Genomic DNA, 26158 nt, shown 5'->3' on the forward strand with positions numbered 1-26158 from the left:
CCAGGCCCACTGAGAATATAAGAAGCTAAAGTACTCCCCCACTGACTCCGACAGGACACAACCCAAAGTTGACGTTTTGACTCTCCCATATCTAAGATTTGGACTGGTCCTAAAACCTGATCACCGCAGGGGTGGGCTTCCGACGGCCCCCACGCGCGTGGAGGATCCCAACACCTACCTAGGAAACCGAGGGCTGCCGGCAGGGGCTGGAACCAACTTGGCGGTTCTCGGAGGGGCGGGGAGGGGGCGGGGCGGGGGGGGGCGGGGACGCTTGGAGAAGCGTCCTCAGTTGCCATGGAAACGGGACCCAGCGAAGAACCTAGCGGCCGAAAGGAGTCTCAGGAAATGTGCCCCCCGGGATTACTGGTATTTGCTGGCTCCTCGGAACAAGATGCCAACTTGGCTAAGCAGTTCTGGATCTCGGCGTCGATGTATCCCCCTAGCGAATCTCAGCTGGTGCTGCGCAGAGACAGCAATCAGCGTCAGCCGATGGCGCGGCCCAGGAGGAGCAGAGGGTCTGGTGAGTAGAGTAGCGGCCTCCTGTCAGTCATACCTGCCTCCACCGTAACCGGCCTGCAGGTGCCAGAGCCCTTTCCAGGAGAAACTGCAATGGTATATACAAATAGTTATAAGTACATACAAATGCATGTATAAATAGTTCCTGAACCCTTCCAGCAACCCTTCACCCGAAAAGGATCAGTGGTATATCTGTTACATCTAAAAACACATAAATTTCCCTTAAATTATAGCATCTATTTGGTAAACAGTATAGAAAAATCTGAGGAAATGCTATGTGTTGGCTGAAAGGATAGTTTACATAGTTTAATTCAAACATAAAAAGCCCTGGAGAAAGATGAAGGTGGAGTCAACATTACCAATGAACTTCCTGGACCTGTGAGCCCTTAGTGAGGCCTAGGATGTGGAAACTGTTATGCAATTGTTATAGTATAAAAAATTCAAACGCCTTTAATGTTGTGGACTTTTCCAATGATTTCTTTACTTCCCTTTTGTATTTTTTAGAAAACAGTCACTCCTCACAGTCTTTTCACCTTGCAAGTAACAGTAAGTACCAAGTTTTATGCCTTTCAACATTCTGACTCCTAGGTTCATTAGAAAATAGACAATAAGTACAAGGGCACTACTTTACACTGTGGTATAACTTTCTGAATTGAACACCTAAGTCCCTGCTCAGGGACCACCCTGTTTATCCAGAGGACAATGCCTAAATTCCTTTAACAGTTTGAACAGGAATGTAGAAATTAGAATCTCTGATCCTGCAGATATGTTCTCTTTTGAGACTTTTTCTTGTCTCTGGACTCAAGCTTACTCATCATCTAAAGAGATTAGAGGTTCCCTGCAGCCATAGCTAATTAACTCAGTCTCCAGTTGTTTGCAAATCTGGCTTATAAAGTTCCAATACACCACATGTATTTTTGTTTACCTTCCTACTCTATGTATTCCCTTTCAACCCGTGTCCAATTTTATATCAATTTTAGTATAAAATCATAATAAAATTATTTCAGATTGAATTTGACTTTATTCCCTCTAGAAAATAGAGACATCTTTGCCGAAGCCCTAAAGATACAGGAATCTGAGGAGAAAGTAAAGTATCTCCAAAAGGTAGGCCAATATTTCAGAAGGTCATCTGATCGTCATTAAATTTCTAAATAATCTTGATTTTTTAAACACATGTATATTAAAAAATCTGCTACTTCTAGTGCATCAGCTTGAGCAAATTAAGGAAACCTTTATTAGAATTTTAATTGAAAATTAAGAAATTCTATTCAACATTGGCTATTATCAATCTCAGCAAAAGCCCAAGAATGTATAGGAACAACAGAACCAGAGAGAAATAGAAAGAGGTAGAGTCACACACTTTCCATTCAGTAAGGTCCCCAACCATATGCAGTGTTGTAAGAACAGAAATAGCGTAAGAGGCCAGATGCAGTAGTACACACCTACAATCCCAGTGCTTTGGGAGACCTAGGCAGAGGATCCCTTGAGGCCAGGAATTCAAGACCAGCCTGGGCTACATAGTAAGACCTCTATCTCTACAAAAAAAAATTTTGTTTTTAATTTGCCAGGCCTGCTGGTGCATACCTGTAGTCCGAGCTACTTGGGAGGCTGAGGCAGAAGGAGCCTCTGAGTCCAGAAATTCAAGGCTGCAGTGAGCTATGATCTCACCATTGCACTTCAGCCTGGGCAGCAGAGTGAGACACTGTCTTAAAAAAAAATCACAAGAACAGGAAAAATCAAATAGAATTGATTGTCTTAATAGGTCAAAATTAAATGATCAGAGGAATGAGTCTGTCATCTAGACCTGTTTTGACTAAAGGCTGGAATTAAACACATTGGTGTAGTCAAATCAGCTGAGCACAGTTCTCTTTTTGGCAACATCCTTTGTTTGCTTTTCATGATACAGGCATGGCCTTTAACTCAGCAATTAATACAGTGATTTATAGAAACATTTAGTGTGATTAATGGATAAATTATACTCCTGTAACTGTTCCTATACTGTAAAAGAAAAAATAGAGGATTCATTTTGGCTGAATATCTTTAATCATTGGACATATTGGCAAACTCTGAAAGACTTATCGGGAATTCTACATAAATTACAAAACAATGCATTTGAGTTTGTTTATCACATTAATTCACTTTGTGGACTACTGGTGATTCCCTCAAACAAATTAGGTAATTAGAAATAGTCAGCATTTTATTCTCTCTTTAGAATATTATGTACTGTATATTTATATCCAGACTTTATAGGGAGGGGAAAAGCCTAATTTTCAGTGAATTAAAAATCATTAAAAGTCAACTTCAGTGCTTTTGGAATTTAATTTTCATTCTATTTCATTTTAGGAAAGGATTAGAAATAAAAGATTAAAGACACAATATTATAAATTTCTATCAGCTTTTGTCAAACAATAAGACAATATGATGTGAATTACCAGTGGAGGTTGTGCTGATAGACTGTTAGGCTAATAATCTTAGAACTGGTTTCCTTGTCTTGGCTCCTTCTATGAACTCATCTTAATTACTAAATTCCACAGATATTTATTGAGAACCTGCAAGTGCTATACTAGCTGCTGGGGATCCAAAGATAAGATGTGGTCCCTTATCTCAAGGAGTTTACAATCCAATGGAGGAGACAGCCAATTAAAGTCAATAATTATTATATATTATAATATCATGATAGATGTATGCACATAATACTATGAGAACACATTGAGGGACATCAAAATCAAGTGTAATAAATCAAGAAAGCTTCCCAAAGGTGCTAGGTTTTAAAGGATTTATAGTTTGTTAGACAAAGAATATGCAAAGCAATCCCTCACAATGTATTAGTTGTCTTCCTAAAATCCAAATATGATTATACTAGCCCTTCTGCTTTTTTTTTTACCCCCCATGGCTGCCCATTTCCTTTACAAGATCAAGGCCAAACTCCTTAGCATGTTCGAATTCCTTTCCAATCCAACCCTAACCTGTCTTCTCCTATCACTCTCCCTGCTTTCTCCTATGCTCTCACCCCAACTCTGTATAGTTGGATCTCAACCATGCAGGCCAAGGCACACTATTTACACCTTCACATATATGCTTGCAAAGTGATGAATAGGAAAAGTATATTTTTGTTATACCTAAACATGCATAGTATCTGCCAAGTTGTTCATTAAGCCTAGTGGTCCTGCACTGCAATATAGAAGATGATTCCATTTGTTGACAGTAGAAGACAAGAGGCCTAAAAAAACAGTAAGGCAGTGGGAAAGAAAGAGAAGTTACTGAAACTGTGCCTTCTTAGTATATGGGGAAACTTAGTCAGCACTATCTAGTACAATTCAACTTGAACAATGCCAAAATACAAAAGGGCAACCAAAAGAATCCTGAAATAACTGAATTGTCTTATAGTGAGATAATATAATTTAGTGTTCATAACAACCAATTATTGAATGTATATTAGATACTATACACTAAACTAAGCAATTGACATACATCAACTCATATACTCCTTAAAACAGCCCATTATGATTATCACCATTTGGCCAAACAAGGCCTAAAATGATTTTCCAAACACCCCACAACTGGTAAGTGGCAGAGCAGATTCAAAGCCTGCAATCCTAACTCCAAAGTCCATGAAATTAATCCCATAATAGATTCGTTGTATCATAATGATTGCTGTGTATGGCATTGTTCAAGTATGCTGCCAAATATTCTAAAATTAAAAACTATGGTATGAATACAAATGTGAGAAGCACTGTTTCCAGCTCTGGAACTATAAGCTGGTTCTTCATTCTGCAGTGCACTTTCATTATCTACCTGAAATGCTCTTCCCCATTTACCTTCAAGGCCTAACTCAAATGCCAGCTTCCGTGAAGGCTTCTCAGGGGTTACCCAGAGACTAGCAGAATGAATAGATCTCTTCTCTGTGCTCCCACGGCAAGCCACATATCCTTTCTCATAGTATTTGTACAGTCTCTGATGTGCATTGTAGGTAATTGTGTATGTTTCTCTCTTTCCTGCTAGATTACAGGCACCATAGTGTAGTAGATTTTGGAGACAACAAGAAGGGTTTGGAAGCCTAACTCTGCCACTTACTATTTGTGTGACCTTGAGCAAGTGGTTTAACTCCTGGGATGCTCAGCTTCCTCATATATAAAAAGAGAAATGATTTTTTTTAATATCCTCCTCATAGAGTGATGTAAGGTATGTGAAGCGCCTGGCCACAGTTTACCCTCAACAAATGCAGTCTATAAAGGCAGGGGTCACGTCTTATTTGCTTAACCTAGTGCCTTTTTGGTTATTGAAACTCAGTAAATCTTTGTTTATTGAATAAATAAATGCATAATTAAATGAATTAAAGAGTAAATGAAGGCCCTATATATTGATATTTCAATTTTGTTTAGCTTTTCCACATAGACTCATCTGGCATATTTTTCTAGGCTGATAATCTTTACAAGAATACTCCCAAAATCTAATCTGTTAGCACATCACCTCTCCCTCATTCTGCTTTATCTCATGGGTTATGGATATAATGGGAGGAAATGTAACTCCCTGTAATTATTGAAACAGAATCTGGTTTTGGATACCACTTTTTTTCCTAAATCAATAATGTTGTCTCTGCATTGCTGCCACCACCATTCTAGAATTTTTAGCTTGATGTTAGAAAATAGATGAGGGGAGGGTTATCTTTTTAACTAACAAAACATTTACAATGATCTATTTAAGAGAATCTTCTACATGTTTTGAACATATACATTGATAAGTAAATTCCAGGTATAATTTTCATCTTAAATTGGGAAAAAACATTACCCATAAATTCTCTTTAAGGTTTATTCTTCCACTTTCTCCTTAAAATTAATGAAAATCTAGAAATTAATTTCTCTCTGAAAGTACCTTTTTAACCCTCTCTCTGCAACGGCTATTGATTTTTCAGTTGTTACAGTTTTTTGCACTTGAATATTATTCTCCATTTTGGAATATTTTCCAGGTATACATTATAACAAATGCTTTTGGTTAGTGATCAAAATGCTATTAATCACAACTGCTATTTCTGTGATTGATATCCATGGCGGGAAATCAAAAACAATTGAGCCTGTCAAGATTAAATGGCTTACTCTGTCCATAAAGGAAACCTCACAGCCCTACACTGGACCATCATTCCTCCTCTGAGAGTTCTAAAGTAGTCTGAAAACATTATAATAAGTGGATAGTCAGCTAATTCTTTGAAATCATAAAACTAATTTGCTTTTTAGTTTTGCCACCTTTAAGAAAGCTCTTTAGCTGATTATCCCTTTATGAAAAGAATTATAAATAATTCATTTGCTAGGAGAAGGAAGAAGAGGTCAGAGCAGTATTTGAAGGCATATATGTAAATGACAGATTTGGAAATGATCTGTAATCAAAGTTTTAACATGAATGAATATAAACCAAAGGTTTTTACAGGGAAAATATGCAATCTGCCGAACAATATCCCAGGTATGCTCCTTATTTGGGTATGGGTTTTTAATCTGTTCTATTACACATTCTATACAACCAATAATGTCCATAGTATAAGTCTTCCTCAAAAGTTTGTTATATGGCACTTCCTTGAACCAGAAGCAAGTCATGCTATGATGAGAACATTACAGTAGTCCTCCTTCCCATGATTTCACTTTCCTTGGTTTCAACTACCTGCAGTCAACCATGATTCAAAAATATTAAATGAAAAATTCTTGAAATAACTAATTCATAAGTTTTAAATTGCTCGCCATTCCAAGAGTGTGATGAAATCTTGTGCCATCCCACTTGGGATATGAGTCATCCCTTGGTCCAGTGGATCCATGCTGTAGACACTACATGCGTGTTAGTGACTTAGCAGCCAAGAGAGAGATCGCATTCACATAACTTTTATTACAGCATATTGTTATGTGCTCTATTTTAGTATTAGTTATTGTTAATCTCCTACTATCTCTAATTTACAAATTAAACTTTATCATAGGTATTATATATATAAGGGAAAACATAGTATATCTAGGATTCGGTAGCATCTGCAGTTGCAGGCAACCACTGAGGGTCTTGGAACCCCATCTACCAACATTGCCCTTTAAATGAAATTCATGCTGCAGCCATTTTGAACCACTTGTGGTTCCAAGAACCCAACAAGGTGTTTCCTTTTTCTGAGACATTGAACCTACAGTTTCTTCTGCCTGGAAATGCCTTTCTCCCATTTCTTCCCATTTAGCTAATACCTACTTGTATTGAACTGCAATCTGTATTCTCAGAAGAAAAAAAAATCTTAGAACTTCAAAAGGTTGTATTTTCAGACACTGAGTCATGAAAGTGGAAAACTTTTTAACATTATCAACTGTTGGATTATCACTTTCAAAGTAGTGAAAGGGATACTTTGAATCATTATAAGTCAACTTCAGAGAATCAAAGCAAAAATGTAGGGAATTTCCTCAGTGTCATTGCCAAGATGCTCAGATAAAAGAAAATCCTCTTTTGTGTCAAAATGATAGGGATTGGCTTCCGAGACAAACCTAAAATTTCCCAGTAAGAGTTACCTGGCTTTTAATTTTGCTTTCCCACCCTAATATAATATTTATGAAACTCCTTTCCTCCATAAAAGGAATACCAATAGGAAGTGGTGGATTTCCCCTTCACCAATAAAAGTTGCTTAGTCATTTAAATTCTTGTTCTTCTCTTCCTAATTTGTCAAAGCACTCAAGTGGAAGAGTCATAAAAACAGACTGTGCATTTATAGTAACAAGCAAATATTTTGATAGTAAATGATAATTAAAAGATTATATTAATATACATATGTTTTATGCTTTTATATCATCCATAAGTACCACTTTGTTTTCAAAAGTTATTTAATGTTGGGGAACATTTTCAGTTGACAGATGAGGTTCCCCTCTAAATCTTCTTTAGTAACATCTACAGTCTGTAAAATCATAATTGGGAGAGGAATGAGATTTGGGATCAAATACCTGAATTCGGCTACTCTGGGCACACTGCCTACGGGGTAGCCCTGCTCTGCAAAGAGTAGGAAAAAAAAAATGCTGAATTCATTTGTCTCATATAGACCCAGCCTCAGAGTTCCATAGGGACATTCTCCAAATGCATCTCTTCCTCTTTTTTCCAGAGATCTGTGTATTATATCTTCTATACATTTCACCTTAAGAACAAAATGAAAACACTTTAAATGCTGAGATAATACTGGGCAAGGATCCACGTTCATTATCTGCTTGTAAAACATAATTAAATGAAACTATTAAATGCAAAATGAAGCAAAAAAGGATCATGTACATTTTTCCTTTTTTAAATTAATGCAGAACTATCAATTTGGTTCCAGTTACATGAATCCTTATTGTTCAAATTAGTAAACACTTTATAAGCATCAGGGCAAATCAAATTGGGTTTATTGAAGAACTGGAATGATTCTGTGGATCAGGTAACTCAGAGAATAACCATGGCACATCTGAAATTAAAGCCATTATCCACCTTTGTACTTTGCCTCTATCTAAGGCAAGATGAAAACGTTCTTAGGCAATTATATCAGAGCCAGATAATAAATGATGTATCTATATTTACTTCATTTTGTCATTTTCTGTGATAATATATTCTAGTCACATAAAGTGTGGTCAAGAAAGCCTCAGAGCCTGATGATACAGTCATTTGTCTAGTTGACTCTTCCTAAGCCACTTGGGCAGTTCCCAAGCCACTATATTAGCAATATAGTAGATCCTCATTATTCATGGATTCCTTATGTGCAAATTTGCCTACTAGCTATAGTTTATTTACAACCCTAAAATCAATATCCGTGGCACTTGCATGTTCATTTGCAGACATGCAGAAAGTGGTAAAAAAAAAAAAAAAAAAAAAAAAAAAATGAGGCTGGGCAGGCCAAGGCAGGCGGATCACCTAAGATCGGGAATTCAAGACCAGCCTGACCAACCTGGTGAAACCCCGTCTCTACTAAAAATACAAAATTAGCTGGGCATGGTGGTGCATGCCTGTAATCCCAGCAACTCAGGAAGCTGAGACAGGAGAATCGCTTGGAGCTGGGAGGCGGAGGTTGCGGTGAGCCAACATCGCGCCATTTAGCCTGGGCAACAAGAGCGAGACTCTGTCTCAAAAAAAAAAAAAAAAAATTGAGTTGTTCAACACACACGTTCGCAGCTGAGGTTGAACAAGGTGATGTTTTGCCTCTGCGTTTCACTCTCATAACTCCAAACAAGAGTCTTTTTGTTATTTCATGCTAAGTGTTCACTTTTTTTTTTTTTTTTTGGTGACTTTGCTGTTTAAAACGGCCTTAAAGTGCTAATGTTCCTAAGTGCAAGAAGGTTGTGATGTGCCCTATGGATAAAATATATGCATTAGATAAGCTTTATTCAGGCATGAGTTAGAGTGCTATTACCATGAATTTAATATTGATAAATCAACAGTATATTTTAAGGTGTCTTTAAACAGAAACACACATAAAACAAGGTTATGTATTGTTCTATTGATGAAACATTATGACCAGTGGCTGGCAGGAACCTAGGAGCAATGGTTTAGTGTTCACTGATTCAGTGTTTGCGGTGACATTCTAGAACATAACTATGACAAACAATGAGAATCAACTGTACTCCTAAAACTGGTTGAATCACAGTTTAATAGACCAAGACTTTCACTTGGTCTGCCTTCTGCAGTACCTCCTCAGCCTCATCTACCCACCATTACCCTTAAGTGCAATTCATTTTACAGCCATTTTGAACCACTTGTAGTTCCAAGAACCCACCAAAGTGTTCTGTGACATTAAACCTATAGTTTCTTCTGCCTGAAAATGCCTTTCTCTTATTTCTTCCCATTTAGCTAATAACTACATTTAGCTGTTTACAGTTCAATAGTCACAGTGAAGCCTTTTCTCACCCTCGCATATCTCCTAGTCTGATATAAATGCCTCTTTCTTTAGTTCTCTAGGACCCTGGGCATCCCCTGTCATCATCCTTGAAATATAGTACTGTGGTGTCATTGATCTGTTTCTCCTGTAGGTTCCAAGTTTCTTAAGGTGAAGGACCATGGCTTTTTTGACATTATAATCACAGAGTCTTACAAATAGGTGATCTCCTGGCATACCAAATAAATGTTGTGAATGAATAAATGGATTATCTAACTTGTCTGGACCAAATTCTGCATGATAGCCCATTTCCTTGAGCTAGATGTCATATAAAGTATTCATTTAATAGGAAAACTTGCAAGAATAGTATTAAGACCCAGAGGCCTCACAGACTCATAGGTGCTGAACAGACATGTAGTCAGTTGAGAAAAAGGATGTGGGAGCAACAGAAAAGAGTGGAAGTACATTGTGCTCTGTAGGTCACAGAAGAAAGTCACAGTAGAGGAGCAGAGCATTGCATGTTCTCCAAAGGAAGTGATTCCAGAAAAATTTGATAGACGTTTAAAAACATTATGCCAAGGTTTAACAGCATGTAAGAGAAACCCTGCCATGGGCATTGGAATGTAGGGTCAGGAGTGGAAAATAGAGCAGAACCCCTGCCCCAGAGAATCTGGAATGCTAGACAAGAAATTGAGACTAGGAATTGGACACAGGGGACAAGATAATATTCCGTATACTAGAACTTTGCTACCAAAGAGAGGCTTGGCCAAAAAAAGAAGGAAAGAAAGCAAAGTCCTAGAAGCATATACCCTTCCCCCAACTCCAATCACATTGCTAAATGCTTGTGTCATTCCTTACTGACATATGTAGAAAACCCAGAAAGTTTAGGACCATCAATATAGGAGACAAACTGACCTACCTATGATTATTTTGACTTTCTTGGCCAACTCAAAAAATATTCAAAAATCAATTTACAAACAGTTGATTTTATTGTTGATATAGCTTTGATGAATAGCTTTTTAAAGAAAATGTGCATATTTTATTTTTCTTTTGTTTTTTTTTTAGACAAGGTCTCACTCTGTCACCCAGAATGAAGTGCAGTGGCGTGATCACGGCTCACTGCAGCCTCAACTTTCTCGGGTTCAGGTGATTCTCCCACCTCAGCCTCAGCCTCCAAAGTTTCTGGGACTACAGGTGCACACCATCACATCCAGCTACATTTTTTGTATTTTTTGTAGAGGCAGGATTTTGCCATGTTGCCCAGGCTGGTCTTGAACTCTTGAGCTCAAGCGATTTGCCCACCTCGGCCTCCCAAAGTGCTGGGATTACAGGCATGAGCCACCACACAGGACAGGAAAATGTGCATATTTTCATTGTAACAGTAATTTAGCAATTTGTTTTTTTTTAAAAAAAAAAAAACCCTAAAAGTTATTTAGGATAGGGTATCTAAACTTTGAAACTTTCATTATAAAGGATACATTTTTAGAGCACTGAATAACTAAAAATATAAAAGATAGTTCTTAATTGTGGTTATGTTTTATATATTATCTTTGCATTCTCTGGAGTTTCTGGTCATAAATGCTGCCAATAGATAAAATAGCTGGTAGGATAAGTATAGACATTAGTCTGTATGTGTGAGGTTGGATTGGACATTGTTTAGGTTTTACTCCAGACATGTGGGCGCCCTGCACTGAAATCATGAAGCCAAGCTGAACTCTACAGAATGTTGGCCAGAAGCAACTGAAAACTCTGTAGGCTTCAAAAGAAATCTAGGCAAGTTAGAGGTCAACACTGAAAAGGCAATGTCAAGTTCAAGCAAGAAGAGCCAAGCAAAGCCATAAACAGTAAGATGAATCATGGGCCCAAAAGATGGGAGAATTTTATTTGGAAGACTTGTGCAAGATTCATTCAACAAATATTTATTGAGCACTTCTATGTGCCTGGCATTGTGCGAGGCACTGGCGTACAATGATTAACAATGACAACAAAACATGTTTTAACCCATTTCCCATTTAGAAAAAAGAAGTTCAGGTTGCTGCCAGCACAGCGTTCTTGGGGCAAATGGGAAATGGGTCAAAGATACGAACTCTGCCCTTATACGAACTTTGGAGTTTAATCAGGGAGATAAATATTTCTGAAAGAATTACAGTGATGTTAGGATAATTTAATAGGGTGGTATTGATCCAATCAAGGGAATCAGGGAGGATTTCTACAAAGATTAACTAGACTGAGATTTGAAGGAAGAGCGGGCATTAACTAGGTCAGAAGGAGGTGGTGGAGGGAATATTGGAAGAGCATTCCAGACAGTGAAAACAGCATGTGCAAAGACCCTGTGCTGGGAACAGGCACCGCGTATGTCAAAAGCTCAATGGCCAATGTGGTAATGTGGGAGGAAGGTTAGGCTCCAGTAAGAACAGTAAGAAGCTACTGAAGGGTTTAAATTGGGGAATGAGAATATCACATTTGCTTGAGAAAGATCAGCAGACTGTGATATGGAGAATGTATTGAAAGTGGCCAGAGCAGAAGTGGAAAAACCAGACTGGAGGCCATCACAAAACTTCAGTCAGGAGGTGATGCAATGTGAATTAGGATCATGCAGGTAGATGAGAAAGACCAGATAGATTGAAGGGATAGTTAGGAAGTAAAATAACTAGTATTTAGGGTTATATACTGGATATGGGAGGTGAGGTACAGCAAAGTATCAAAGATAACTCAGTTTTCTGGCCGCTTGCATAATAGGATGGGTAGTGTCATTCTCTGAAACAGGAAACATTAGATGAAGATCAGGTTTGGGGGGTTTCGTGGGGGAGGGGCTACAAGTTTAGTTTAGACTTACCTAGTTTGAGATGCTTTTGAGAAAAGCAGGTGAACTGTCAGATAGGCCTGTGAATATATGGGCTAGAAACTCAAAGAAGAAGTGTGAGCCAGAGATGAAGTTTGAGGTCATCTGTGTGGGGAATCCCTAACCTCTCCTTCTTAAGTCGTTATGGGCAGAACAGGAAAGACATATCTGAAAGATGAGGTCAGTATCATTCACCCACTCATCATAGCTGTATAACCAACAACAATGAAAATCTTCAAGACTCAGTAGTCTTCGCTAAGGAAAAGCTTTAATAATTATTGCAAACTGAATCATCAATAACATATAATTCAATCATATAGAGTTACCCTCAATATATGTATACTTTGTTGAATTTTAAAATGCAGTGCTCGTTTTATGCTCGTATTTTCTCAATACTAAAATACAAATCTCACTTATTACTTTTTTTAAAATAAGTGCCTCTTAAAGCAATATTAAAGCAGTTTTTTTAAATCACTTATACTTCTGCTCTGCATGCATTTTGTGTGTGCGTGAATGTTTTAAAATGTACGTTCTTCAGGCAATTATTATTGGTAAAATATATGTAATGGATCTAAGAAAATATATGTAACAGAACCAAGAAAATACACATTTTTTTCTTCCTCACAACAGATAAATTCATACTTGATTGAAGTCTGCATTTAAGAAAAATTGTATTGACTCCCTCTTATGTAATGACTAATTTTTTTCTCATTTTAGTAAGTTGTTATTTTTCAAATGAAAAGTATATATGTCAGACCTAGGAATTGAGCCAAGATCAAGCAATTTCCAGGAGGTATAGAAAGGTGCTTAGATCTGCATCTTTTTCCAGCAAGTCAGCATTCTTCCTTTCTCTGATTAATAATCCTGTAACATCCTCCATCCACTCCCATAGATTACTATAGTTAGGTCTATCTTTTAAAATCAGATTATACTGGGGAAAGCCTTCTCACTGATTATTCAGCCTGTCTTTTAAAGTGCATAGTAGATAATTTGAGGTCCAACAGTTCTGTATCTTATTATTAGAGTAGATATAAATTTCCTATATGGTAGTTGTAGAATCAACATAGCAGATTTCAGTTAATAGGCACAGGGAATGGTAGTAAATTCATAGAGTAAATTCATAGTTGAAGCATTCTGTTATCAAAATCAGCAAGCCAAGGTGCATACTCCTTTTGGAAACCAGGCCCAAATGTGAGATTTTTTAAAATGATAAATCGATAAAAACCTTAAGTCAATCATAATTCTCACCTTCCTCATGATTGCATTTGTAACATAAAAATTAAATGGAACCCACTGAGGAGTGAGATTCTTGCAGAATATGAACTGAAATTCCCTAGTACACCTATAGACAGTTAACTCTCAATCATTGGGATAGAATTAAAAATTAAGGCTAGGTATGGTGGCTCATGCCTGCAATCCCAGCACTTCAGGAGGCTGACCAAAGTGGGAGACTGGCTTGAGCCCAGGAGTTCAAGACCAGCCTAGGCAACGTAGGGAGACCTCATCTCTACCAAAAAAAAAAATCATTTTTTAATTAACTAAGTGTGGTGGCATGTGCCTGTGGTCCCAGCTACTCGGGAGGCTGAGGTGGGAGGATTGCTTGGGCCCAGGAGGCCGGAGGTGGAGGTGGCAGTGAACCCTGATCGTGCCACTGCACTTCCACCTGAGTGGCAGAGCAAGACCCTGTCCCAAAACAAAAAAAAAATTAAATTCTGGAGCCTCAAGGAAATAAAAATCAGATAATGTTCTCAATTTCTGTTAAACCATAGAACCTTGGCTCTGCCTAGGTAATATTCTGAATTTGGAATGTAATTCCCATTTTTACAATTAATTTATAATTTAAAATCCTTGCATAAATATTTCGTTTACACTACGATCTTAGAAAGCTCCTCAGTTTATAAATACCACTATAATTCAACTATCTTTACCACTTAGCCACATTTTGCAAAGAGCCACATGATACCTTCAAATAAGCAAATTAACTGTGATCAAGGCTGAGCTCGAGCTGGATTAGCTCCACCTGCTGTATTCTGATAAGCATGCATTTTCTACAAGAATAAGAATGTTTCTGTGAGAGCAGAGACTATATTTTTCTTCTTCAGCATGGTTGATGCTAACTCATTTTTAGAGTAAAGATTGAATGAAGAAACCATTCTGTCACTCTGTGTGTGTGTGTGTGTGTGTGTGTGTGTTTGAAGTCTGTGTGTGTGTTTGAAGTCTGTGTGTTTGAAGTGTGGCAAAAGAAGCACAGGAAATGACGTCCAACAGAACTGGAAATGAGTTTGAATCTTTGGCTCTGCCAGTTACTAATTAGTAAAGTGACCCCGATAAAAGTTGTTCATTTTTACGTGGTTGAGTTTCTTCTACCTGTAAAGAGGTAATAATAATAATGCCCACTTCACTGTGCTATAAAGATAAAATGAGATAACCTATAAGGAACTCACACAAGGCCCGACATCTAGTAGTTACTCAGTGAAAGTTTGTTTTCAAACTCTGCTTCCCCCTCTTCCTTTTTTTTCCAAACCCATGATTGAAAAATAAAAATTTAGCAGGTTCAAAATAAGCATTAGCATTAAATGGAAATGCTTTGACTAAAAGGGTAACTCTCAAAGGATGATGACTAGATTACTAAAGGCATGATCACTCAAGTATCCACATCCTGATTAAAAGACACAAGATTGGCTTGCTCATAGTGTTAAAATGAGACTCATATTATTTTCCCTTAATCATTTTTTTTTTTGAGACGGAGTCTCACTCTGTCGTCAGGCTGGAGTGCACTGGCGCAATCTCAGCTCACTGCAACCTCCGCCTCCCGGGTTCAAGCGATTCTCCTGCCTCAGCCTCCCAATTAGCTGGGACTGCAGGCGTGCACCACCACGCCCAGCTAATTTTTGTATTTTTAGTAGAGACAGGGTTTCACCATGTTGGCCAGGATGGTCTCGATCTCCTGACCTTGTTATCCTGAAGTGCTGGGATTTCAGGCATGAGCCAATGCACCCAGCCCCCTTAATCATATCTTTAGTTATCGCCCGCAAAAAGAAAAATTACCACTGAAGCTATATTTTGAAATTTCAAACACAGAGCAGAAATGTGTGGGCAAAGTTAATTAAATCTTTGCAGATAAATAAAAAGTAATTACATTTATCATAATGCCTCCCTCTATAAGTATAGATTAAGAGGTGAACATCATAATGATTCTGAAAGTCTAGAAGTGGTCTCAGCTAGAACCCCATTGAAAATCAACTGGGAAAGGAATTTTCAACCATATACTGGCTTTACAACACTTGTCGGAAACCTATGAAAAGGCTAAATTACTGAAGCTGAGGCACTATTGGAAGCGATGAATAATACAGTGACTATACCCAAGTTAACCCAAGACGAACTCAATTGATTAGCCAATGGTAACTGAAATTAGTTGAGGAGATAAAGATGGTCCTACTCTGCATAAGCCTATAGGTTCTTTGCCCATTTACTTTTTGTGTTTGGTAGATAAATTGGCCTATTTGTTATTTCTTAAATTCTTTTGGTAAGTTTTTTTCTCCAGGAAATTGTTCATTTCATCTGTATGTTCAAATTTACTGGTGCAAAAGACTCATAGTGTTTTTAACACCTTTTTTATCTCTGCTGTAGCTCTAGTTATTACCTCTTTTCATTTCTAATCATTTGTATCTTTTTTCATAAGTAATTATGCCAAAGTATTATCTATTTTAATAGTCTTTTCAAAAAAAAACAGCATTTAGCTTTATTGTCCTCCATCATATTTTTATTTTCTAGTTATCCATAGTTGATTTTTATTACTTCTTCCTTCAACTTTGGGTTAGTTCTTTTCCTTCCAACTTCCTTCTCTTTTTACTTTAACTTTCCACTTTCTTTCCTAATATACAAATTTAAAGCTATAAATATACCTCAATGTTCTATTTTAGCTACATCTCATAAGCTATATAGTATTTTCATTATTATTCCATTTTAAATATTTTACATTTCTATTCAGATTTCTAATCCGTCCTATCGATTATTTAGAAGTATGCTTTTTAATTTCCAGTGTATGAGGTCTTTTTATGTTAACTGTTTTTATTTCTAACTTAATTATATTGAGGTACAAAACATAGCGCCTATCTTCTACTAAATCAAGTTTAAACAGAGGTATCTTTATGTCAAGGTTCTCAACATCCCATTAACCTATCCTACCCTTCATCTCTCTAGTCCTCAAAGCACACACCTTGCTTCAGTCAAGCAAGGCTTATCACCATCATTAAGCATCTTTAAGCTTATTCCTACTTCCATGTCTCCATTTATTTTTAAGTGGACTGCTATCTTCTTTTTATCCCTGTGTATAATTTTTTAAATAATTTCAATTGTTGTTTTAGATTCAGGGGGTATATATGCAGGCTTGTTACATGGGAATATTGTGTGATGTGGGTATGAATGATTCTGTCACCCAGGTAGTGTGCACAGTACCCAATAGGTAGTTTTTCAGCCCTTGTGCCCCTCCCTTCCTAACCCCTCTAGTAGTCCTCAGTGTTTATTGCTCCCATCTTTATGTCCATGTGCACCCAATGCTTATCTCCCACTTATAAGTGAGAACACATGGCATTTGGTTTTCTGTTCCTGCTTTATTTCACTTAGGATAATGGCCTCCAGCTGCATCCATGTTGCTGCAATGAACATGCTTTTGATCCTTTTTTGTGGTTGGATAGTATTCCATAGTGTATATGTACCACATTTTCATTATCCAGTCCACTGTTGATGAGGACCTAGCTTGATTCCATGTCTTTTGTGCATAATGTTTGTGTTATAATCATTTTAAGCTAGCCCACAGCTTCTTTAGCTGCCTTTCTCCTTTTGATGAATTATTTTTAAGTCCATAGATTATTTATTTTGGAGCGTCTTTAAGGGTCTTCTGAAATTTTCACACGTTTAAAATATTAAAACATATTAATATTTTAGATTTAGCAGTTGGATTTATATAAACATCATTTCCTTTGTATATTTTTTCACATTTTCTGATGTCTATACCATGTACATCTATTGCACTTATAGTCAATGGAAAGAATTTTAAATGTTTTTAAATTCTCATTTGAGTTAAAACATTTTCCTCAGTACTTCTTAGTCTGTCTTCTTAATGTTTTTTTCTCTCCAAATATCTGCTCATCTCCCTACATAATATTTTTGAGAACTAACTGCATGCACTAAATATATTTTGTGTGCATTGCATCTTACTCACATTCTTATTTAATCCTGAGAATAATTCTGTTGAAAGCACTATGATTGCCCTCATTTTACAGATAAGGAAGCTGAAGCTATAATGTGACTTTTTCAAGGTCACACATCTAAACTATAGTACAAGGGTTTGAACTCAGGTCCATCTGACAGTGAAGCCAAGGGGCTTAACTACTATCCCATACTGATTTCAAGAGTTCTTTGATTCTCTGTGTGTTGAGATGATTGCCAAATATCTAAGCAAAGAACTGATCCTGGAATCAATTCAATATTCTTATAAGACATTTTTTAAATTATATTCAGTAATTCAGCTTTCATATTCTGGTAATCAAGAGAAAATTTCTTCTGGCTACGTAGACGGATAATCAGAGAAAAACACTACCTCATTTATTTATTTATTTATTTATTTATTTTTGAGATGGAGTCTCACTCTGTCATCCAGGCTGGAGTGCACTGGCACGATCTTGGCTCACTGCAACCTCTGCCTCCCGGGTTCAAGCAATTCTTCTGCCTCAGCCTCCTGAGTAGCTGGGACTACAGGCAAGCACCACCATGCCCAGCTAATTTTTGTATTTTTAGTAGAGACGGGGTTTCACTATATTAGCCAGGATGGTCTCGAACTGCTGACCTCATGATCCTCTTGCCTCAGCCTCCCAAATGCTGAGATTACAGGCGTGAGCCACCACACCCGGCCCCTCATGTTATTTTTGATGAACGTTTCAGTCCAAAAATTTCAATCATAATCCACAAAAGAAATGCAGTTTGTATATGGGAACCAGGTCTTGAGAAGAAAGGACCTTTCTTCTAAAGTCTAGTGTTTATTAAGAGCTTTTTTTATAACTGAATATTAACTGAAAAGAAAGTTGATAACACACCAGAAAATTCGTGGTCAGAAGAATTTGCACTGCATATTTAATAACAAATCATATCTTTAACATCTCTCCTTACTTCTCCTTTCCTCCCTCAAACTGTATTCACCAACTGACCCATAGGTCAGAGGTTGAATCGTAAGAATTCCTTCATGCCTGTACACAAAAGCAGACAATCTGTCCTCTTTTTTCTTACTCTTTTCGAGATTTTAAAAGCACTGAAAGAAAAATTTTCTAATAATAATAGTGTTATAATAACTACCATTTATCAAATGTTCACCATACGTCATGCATTTCATTAAATAATTTTTATCTCCAATTTTCACAACAACCTTCCTCACAGATTAGAAATCCACAACTGGGATTGTGGATTCTTTGGTTTACCCAAGATCACAAAGCTCTAACTTACAGGTCAGTGATTACTGCATAGTTGCGGTGGGGAAAGGAGGAACCAGGCGGGAGAGTTAAGCTAGAACTTGCCATTCAACACACAGCAGAACTGGGATTCAAACCAAATGTATTTGACTCCACTAATACATATTGCCACTCAAGTCATTTGGCTCTGAAAAGCCAAAAAGAGAGAACCAGACAATTTAACTCTTGAGGTGACACTAAAATTCATTAACCATCTATGAGACATTAAATGTATATGTTATATCACATCCTAATTTTCTGGAATCAGTTTTATTTCACAGTTTATTTTTTCAGGAATAGTATAAATATAAATCATAAATAAAATATATAAATATAAGTAAATAGCCAATGGTCAAAGATGTTATAAATATAAATTCTGACGCCCTTGTATTAACAATTAATTGAATAATTATAAAGTCTTATAAAATTCCATTAACAAGCCCAACCAAAACGCTATAATTAGAAATGAAAATTTTTTGTCGATATGAAATTAAGAAGTAAGTCATGCTTCCTTACTAATAATACAAGTTATAAGGATCTTCTCTTACCACTGAATTGTATTTAGCTTTCCTGGCAGAGATTTCCTAGAATATTCCCCAATGTTTTTGTTTAGATGACACAATTGTTTACACTAGTTTTGTTATTTATTTCCAGGAAACATGTCCAGGAAGCAGAAATCAGCTCATATTTGAAATATTTGTTTCTAGTGCATTATGTGATATGTGATATTTAAAGGCACCAAAGTCCTTTATATTAAAAAAGAACTTGAAGTCAAGGAAAAAATGAATGAATATATTTGTTATTCTACTATTATTTTTGAATCTTGCAACTAAATATTTGTCTTTTTATATTAGAAGCACAGGACAATATAACTTGTCCATGAGTTCCCAATAGTTACACAGAAAATAATCATATAATTTTGTTCATAGGGGATTTTTAAAACTAAATTTACCCACTGTTTAATTTCACTTTCCAAAACTTTTTGTTTTTTGCTTAGGCCAATAATTGTGGATTACACAGTACAATGATTGCATTCATACATCATGACTCAATCACTTCAATTCAACAAAAATTCATTGAGTATCACATACAAAGCACTGCTAAGCTCTAAGGAAGGATAAAGAGATGAGTAAGATTCTGAAAGAGACATGGTAGCAACTAAGAGATAAAGCAGGAACAGTAAGATCAATACCATAATAAAGGTATAAAGTGCTATGTAATCACAGCATGAGAGCAATTAATACTGATTGAATACATGTGTAATGGAAAAGTTGGAAAAGAAACGAACATTGAATACCTGCATTGAAAATATCCCAGGTCTTTAAGGACATTATTTTATTCAATCTATGCAAGCTGATAGATATTGTGAAACAGTTTTCAAACGTACTCTGAATTTGTTTCTTTCAGTAACTGTGATATATGATGCCTAAAACTCAAATAAAATGTAGAAATCCTATCTCAAAATAAATAAAATTAAAACTTTGTAGGCTTATAAAAGGCAAGATTCATACCACTTAAACAGAATGATGCAAAGCCAAGGCACCCAGTTCACCAGCCCAGACACTGATTAACAGCTGCCCAGCGTGGGCCCCTTCTCTGTGTGCCTTAATGGATCACGCCTGAGGTTTCTAGCTTCTTTAGCAGATGAGCCATCAGGACTGGGGAACTGCCCTGAGAAGTACTTAGTCACCCAGCAGCTTCTGGGGCTTTGCACACACTGTTTCCTCTGCCTTAAAAACTTTCTTCCCCATCTTGTCTCCAACATTATCTAACCACTTTCAGGCCTAAAGCATGGACATCACCTCCTCTGGGACATCTTCTGAGTCCCCACCCCTACTCCACACACACACACCTTTGTCTTAATTAAGGGTCCTTGATCTTCAGTTCGTTCATTGTACCCTATATTAACCCCACATAGCACACTTGAAACTATTGTCTTCTGCTACATAAGTCTGCAGTCACCTTACAGGCAGAAAGGGTGTTATGTTCAGCCACTAGCACATAATGTTACATCATAGGCACTTATTATGGGTTGAAATATGCCCCCCCACATGCAAAAATTACGTTGACGTTCTAACCAGCAGTACCTCAGAATGTGACCTTATTTGGAAACAGGGTCTTTGCAGATGAAATTAGTTAAGATGAGGCCATAGTGGAGTAGGTTGTGCACCCAATCCAGTCTGATTGGAGTCCTCCTAAGACGATTGCCATGTGAAGACAGAGAAACAGAGAGAATGCCATGTGACAACAAAGGCAAAGATTGGGTTTACGCAAACCAAGGAATGCCACAGCTTGCCAGCAAACCACCAGAAACTAGAAAGAAGCAAAGAAACCCTATAGGTTTCAGAGGGAGCACGGCCCTACCAATACTTTGATTTCAGACTTCTAATTTCCCGAACTGTGAGACAATAAATATTGTTTTAAGCCACGCAGTGTGTGGTACTTTGTTACAGCAGCCCTGGGAAGGTGCTCAATAAATTTAGATAGATGACAGCATCTGCACCTGGCTGTGACAAATCTGTGTCTATTCTCACTTCTTATTTCTTTCTTGCAGCTTGATCTAAACAGAATTTATATGATTTTATCTGGCCATTTGAAGTTACAAGTTTTATCTGTTAGATGTTAGATTATCAGGCTTTTCTTTTGTTCTCAAATGCACCAGATGTGATTTTCTGCCTGGCTATCTCCAAAACTTAATATAGATGAATTCTATGAAAAAAAAAATGGAACCTATATTTGCCTATTTTTATAGTTTATATATTGGTAAATCTTCATGTCTGCACTAAGTCAGTTTTTTGCACTTAGGAAAACTTACCTGAGAATGTGCAGGTCTCAATATCTAAGCTAGAAATAGGAGAGATGAAAGAATAAGGCTTTGTTGCCCTGTGCAAGCGGCATGCTGTTTGAGCTTGCTAATCCTGCTTCTTGCCACCATTAGTGGCAATTTAGTGTGATGGTCAATAGCTTGAATTTTGTTGCTAAATGGAGCTAGGATCAAATCCAGTTCTGCCACTTAATAGTTTGGGTAAGTTATTTAACCTTACTAAGCTTCAGTTTCCTCACCTATACAATGGAGTAATAGTAGTGTCAAACTTCTGAGTTATTATAAGAAAATAATGACATAATGTCTATAAAGCTGTTAGCATAGCTCATGTGGTAAGGTCTTAATAAATATTAGTTATTTTTTAAAAGTTAGTTATTATCAGGTGGGGAAAAAAACCCTGCATTTAGGATCAATTATGTAAAGCAGCATTTTATTATTTTACAATAAAATTTTACAGCATTTCAATATTTTACAAAAGCATTTTGTAAAGCAGCATTGTCTTGAATAAAAACAGGATGTTGGCACAAACAAAAATGTATAAATATATCTTAGGAAAAAATATTTTAAAATTCTGCCAATACAAGATGAAAATGGAAGAATTCTACCTTCCGTAGGCGTAAGTCTTCATTATTGAATCAAGACACCCACTTTTTTCTTTCTTTAAACAGGCTAAAACAAGAGAAGAGATTCTCCAACTCTTAAGAAAACAAAGAGAAGAAAGGATCTCGATGAGACCAATAGTGAGGCATTTGGATAATCTATCTGAATGGATGAATTGTGGCAAATTTGCAGAGGTTTTATAGATTGAACCCTTAAATCTAGCTAGCTATAGTCCAGAGCCATTGATATACCAGAGTGGGGCAAGGTATAGACATTAGATAATTTGGCAACCCTTGATCAATCAAAGCTATCTCCAGAGTTTGCAGCCCTCCTGGCATAAGAAATGAGTCAGTGGAGTTTACTGTTCACATATTATAAAGCTGTAAGATATTAACATGGGCTATTTCAGTGCTAATATTTGTTTACAGTGATTGAGCTTGCCTAGATCATACAAAAATAAATGTTAAATGAAGAGAAACAAACCTAATAAAAATAGTAATAGTATCATGTAAACTTGTGGATGTACAAAACAAACACTCCTGAATAAACCCCAAACTCCCTAATGTGCAACATTTCTGACTCCACAGTTTCCAGATTTAAGAAGCTAGTCTTTATAAACTCTGTGATGATTTTACCTCAGCTTTTTTTCAAATGAGTAAATTGCAATCAGTGCAAGAAGTAAAATTTTACCTTTTTGATTTTTGTTTTGTTTTGTTTCAGAAAGAACTGATTTCCCTTCCATATAAACCAAAAGCCAAAGAACACAAAGCAAAGTAAGTTTACCTATGTCAAAAATATCCTCTCACCTTTCAACTTACTGTGTAGGGAAGCACTTCTTTTTTCTTACTTTGCCACTTACCCTTAAATCTTCTAGAAACCCACCCCCGTGTATTACAGATTTCTTGCCTTGAATAGACTTTCTTCTCCGCATAGCTATTAAAGCCTGTGTACGAACTTGTCTGTCTGTGGAATATGCAAGCATAAGTTAGTGCAAAATGGAAAGCAGCTCAGCCTTGAAGCTCTGTGCACATTCTCTGTCCCTCCCTTCTCATCCTGGGCTATATAATCACCCACCATCATGCCCTCCTGACTCCACTATCCCCCATCCACACCTGGCCCACTTCTTTAGTGAATCAGCAGGTGTTTGTAGCTCACCAGCTCTGAGTGGGCTAAGGTTGCTAAAACTAAGTTCATGTAGCAAACTCTCAATGATAAGGGAGTAGCCTTATCTCTGGAATAATGTTAAAGCAGGACTAGGAACAGTTTAACAGTCTAGAAGAGTTTAAAGGAAATAAGCAAGCAACAGTTAATCACTAACGCACCCCTAATAAGAAATCTCTCCATTTTTGTATTATGACTAAAAACCAATGTGGCCAACTCAACATTAATTTGACAAATATTTATTTTCATACCACATTCAGGGAGAAACAGAAAGTGATAGAATTTTGATTTTTCTCTCATTGGTATTGAGGTTAACTGCCTTTAATGCTATCAAAGTAATATCCTTAAAGAAGAAAGAATATGTCTACGCTAATTTTTTAAACTTCTGGAAAAAAATAGAAAGATCATTTAATCACCTAGCTATATTATCTACACAATGCTCAGCAACCTAATTTCTCGCTTTTTAGCCAGACGATTTGACTTAGCTTCTACAGACGAAGCAAAACTAGCCCAATCAAGAGTGACTTAATGATACCAATAGTGGATGAAGACTGCTACTTAAATAGCATCAATAGATATGTCTGGGTGCCTTAGATTTCTGCATGTATTTTTACAGAACATTCCTGCTACTACCCATGTTGACTCACTTAATAATAAAACATTTCACAGCTTGGACAGATAATTCTCTTAATAATTTAAATGCTTACTTAATTCCTTTTGTAAATTAACTTTGTCCTGCATCCTGAAGCCTTGAATTTCATTCTATTCTGCTGTGATTACCTTCTTACTATTAACTTCTTCTAGTTACTCTTTTTTTTTTTTTTTTTTTTTTTTTTGAGACGGAGTCTCGCTCTGTCACCTAGGCTGGAGTGCAGTGGCGCGATCTCAGCTCACTGCAACCTCTGCCACCCAGGTTCAAGCAATTCTCCTGCCTCAGCTTCCCGAGCAGCTGGGATTACAGGCACCCACCACCATGCCCAGCTAATTTTTGTAGTTTTAGTAGAGACAGGGTTTCACCATCTTGGCCAAGCTGGTCTTGAACTCCTGCTCGTGATCCACCCGTCTCAGCTTCCCAAAGTGCTGGGATTACAGGCGTGAGCCACCATGCCTGGCCTCTAGTTACTCTTTGCACATTCTTTGGGCAACTAATCATGCATTACTCTGTGCCCATATTTTATAATTATTTAACTCTTATTATTGCTTTCATTATTTAACTTTTCTCGTATTTTTTGTATTGTCTGTAACTATATTGTAAGCTCCATGAGGAACTGGGTCACCCAAAGTGCCAGCATACTGCTTACATGTTGGACTTCAGAAAATATTTATAACAAAAAGTTTATTTTAAAAATATCATGTAATTCAGTGTTAGCCAATTTAGAAAGTGATGTTTGCATACTATACATTAATTTATAAACTTTAAAAACTATTCAATTATTTTAGACACAATTGTAAAATAACTCCCCTACATGCACAGACACTCCCTTACCATTCCTCCTTCAACAGGTCTTCTTAGTATAATCCAGGTCCCCTTCTGTTAGAAAGAACCGGAAAATGTGTTCATAGTAAGGTTTTAGTAGCAATATGTTTATTATCCATCCCAGAATATTTGCGTTTTAAAAGAAGTCTGAATAAATAAAATAATGGGTAAACCAAAGAAATCAATTACCAGTGATGAAATCTCAGGAGTCTGACTCTCGAATAAACAAAACACATTTAGGGTAGGAGGGCTCCTGTACCTCCAAACCACACTTCACAATATCATAACCACTTCTCTCACATACAAGTTTATACTTGGTTGCAAAACCCAACACATAGAATCCACAACAGTGAATTTTTACTGGGAGAATTTTCAAAAGTTGTTTTCATGCTACATCATGTTCACAATGGCGGAGTTCTGTGTATTGGAACTGACTGATATTACTACCAACAGGAAAGTGGTATCAGAGTCAGATAAAGAGGACCAAGAAGAAGTCAAAGCTTTGGACTGATTTGCTTGACACATGGCAGAGGATGGCTCACTTATATCTTCACTTTGGAAACAACCTTCTCTTAGATCAGGATCATTGAGATCACTGGCAACATTATAGTAGACAAAGAAATACAAGTTAAATACGCAGATTTCCAGGAATTTTACCAGTTAGTGAGTACTTGTGTTAAAATAAAGAAATAAAGGTTAAATATGCAGACTTCTATGAATTCTACCAGCTATTGAATATTTGTGTCTATTTACTTACTGGGTACTACTGTTTGACACTACATCATACATCTCTTTCATCTTACCACATTCTCAAACTCCTATTTATCTTGTTTTCATTTGAAGGGTATTTCTAGAATTTCTATGCTAGATCTATATTATGAATATCAGGTAAGCAAGAAACAGGGGCTTTATGTGTCTTAACTTGTAGACCACCAGTAAAAACAATCAGGAAATAGGAATGAAAGGGCAGTTTTGAAAACTTCAAGTCTACTTGCTTTAATAAGAAAACCACTTAGCAAAATTTGGTTTGTTCCATTTCTGGAGCATGTCTGAAGTCAGAAATGAGTTGCTTCTACCTCTGTGAATAACTGGCTCCACGTGCCTACGTTTTACACACATACATAAACCCAGTGCCAACCCCCCTCACTTTCATTCCCTTTGCTATGTAATGGAAAAGAAAAGATTAAGGATTTGTCCCTTCTGCACTGTCCAAATGGCAGTCCTACTCAGGGTTAGATGCTCTTCCCCACCCCTCCTTCAAGAGATCTTAGCATAACCCAGGCCCCTTTCTGTCAGAAAGAAAGAACTGGAAAGTGTGTTTATAGTAAAGTTTTAGTAGCAATATGTTTATTATCCTCCCAGGAATATTTTCATTTTAAAAGAAGGCTGAATAAAA

General features: G+C 36.9%; 2 protein-coding genes across 4 annotated transcripts in view; one reads left to right on the plus strand and one right to left on the minus strand.

Moving 5' to 3' along the window:
* BTG4 (BTG anti-proliferation factor 4) overlaps positions 1-285 on the minus strand; it is a 58698-nt gene extending 58413 nt beyond the window's left edge. The window contains exon 1 of one of the 3 annotated variants that reach the window (XM_054525049.1): positions 179-223. The gene's annotated coding sequence lies outside the window, so the exon portion shown is untranslated. Of the gene's footprint in view, positions 1-178 lie in introns of all 3 variants that reach the window. The other 2 variants (XM_054525038.2, XM_063711370.1) reach the window with 2 other exon arrangements.
* HOATZ (HOATZ cilia and flagella associated protein) lies at positions 256-25471 on the plus strand. The gene is made up of 6 exons (XM_002822453.5): positions 256-520; positions 1021-1062; positions 1550-1620; positions 22193-22264; positions 22845-22897; positions 25216-25471. Exons 1-6 carry the CDS (start codon positions 295-297, stop codon positions 25271-25273), a joined length of 522 nt encoding a protein of 173 aa, XP_002822499.2. The 5' UTR covers positions 256-294; the 3' UTR covers positions 25274-25471.
* Positions 25472-26158: the final 687 nt, after the last annotated feature.

This window comes from Pongo abelii, chromosome 9 (genome assembly GCF_028885655.2).
Source record: "Pongo abelii isolate AG06213 chromosome 9, NHGRI_mPonAbe1-v2.0_pri, whole genome shotgun sequence".
NCBI lineage: Eukaryota > Metazoa > Chordata > Mammalia > Primates > Hominidae > Pongo > Pongo abelii.

Bases quoted from the DNA above. Each gene is read 5' to 3' on its own strand.
- HOATZ (XM_002822453.5), top strand. From the start codon at position 295: ATGGAAACGGGACCCAGCGAAGAACCTAGCGGCCGAAAGGAGTCTCAG. The intron at 1,063-1,549 runs GTAAGTACCAAG...TATTCCCTCTAG, and splicing joins TTTTCACCTTGCAAGTAACA to AAAATAGAGACATCTTTGCC. The intron at 22,265-22,844 runs GTGAGGCATTTG...GTTTTGTTTCAG, and splicing joins GGATCTCGATGAGACCAATA to AAAGAACTGATTTCCCTTCC.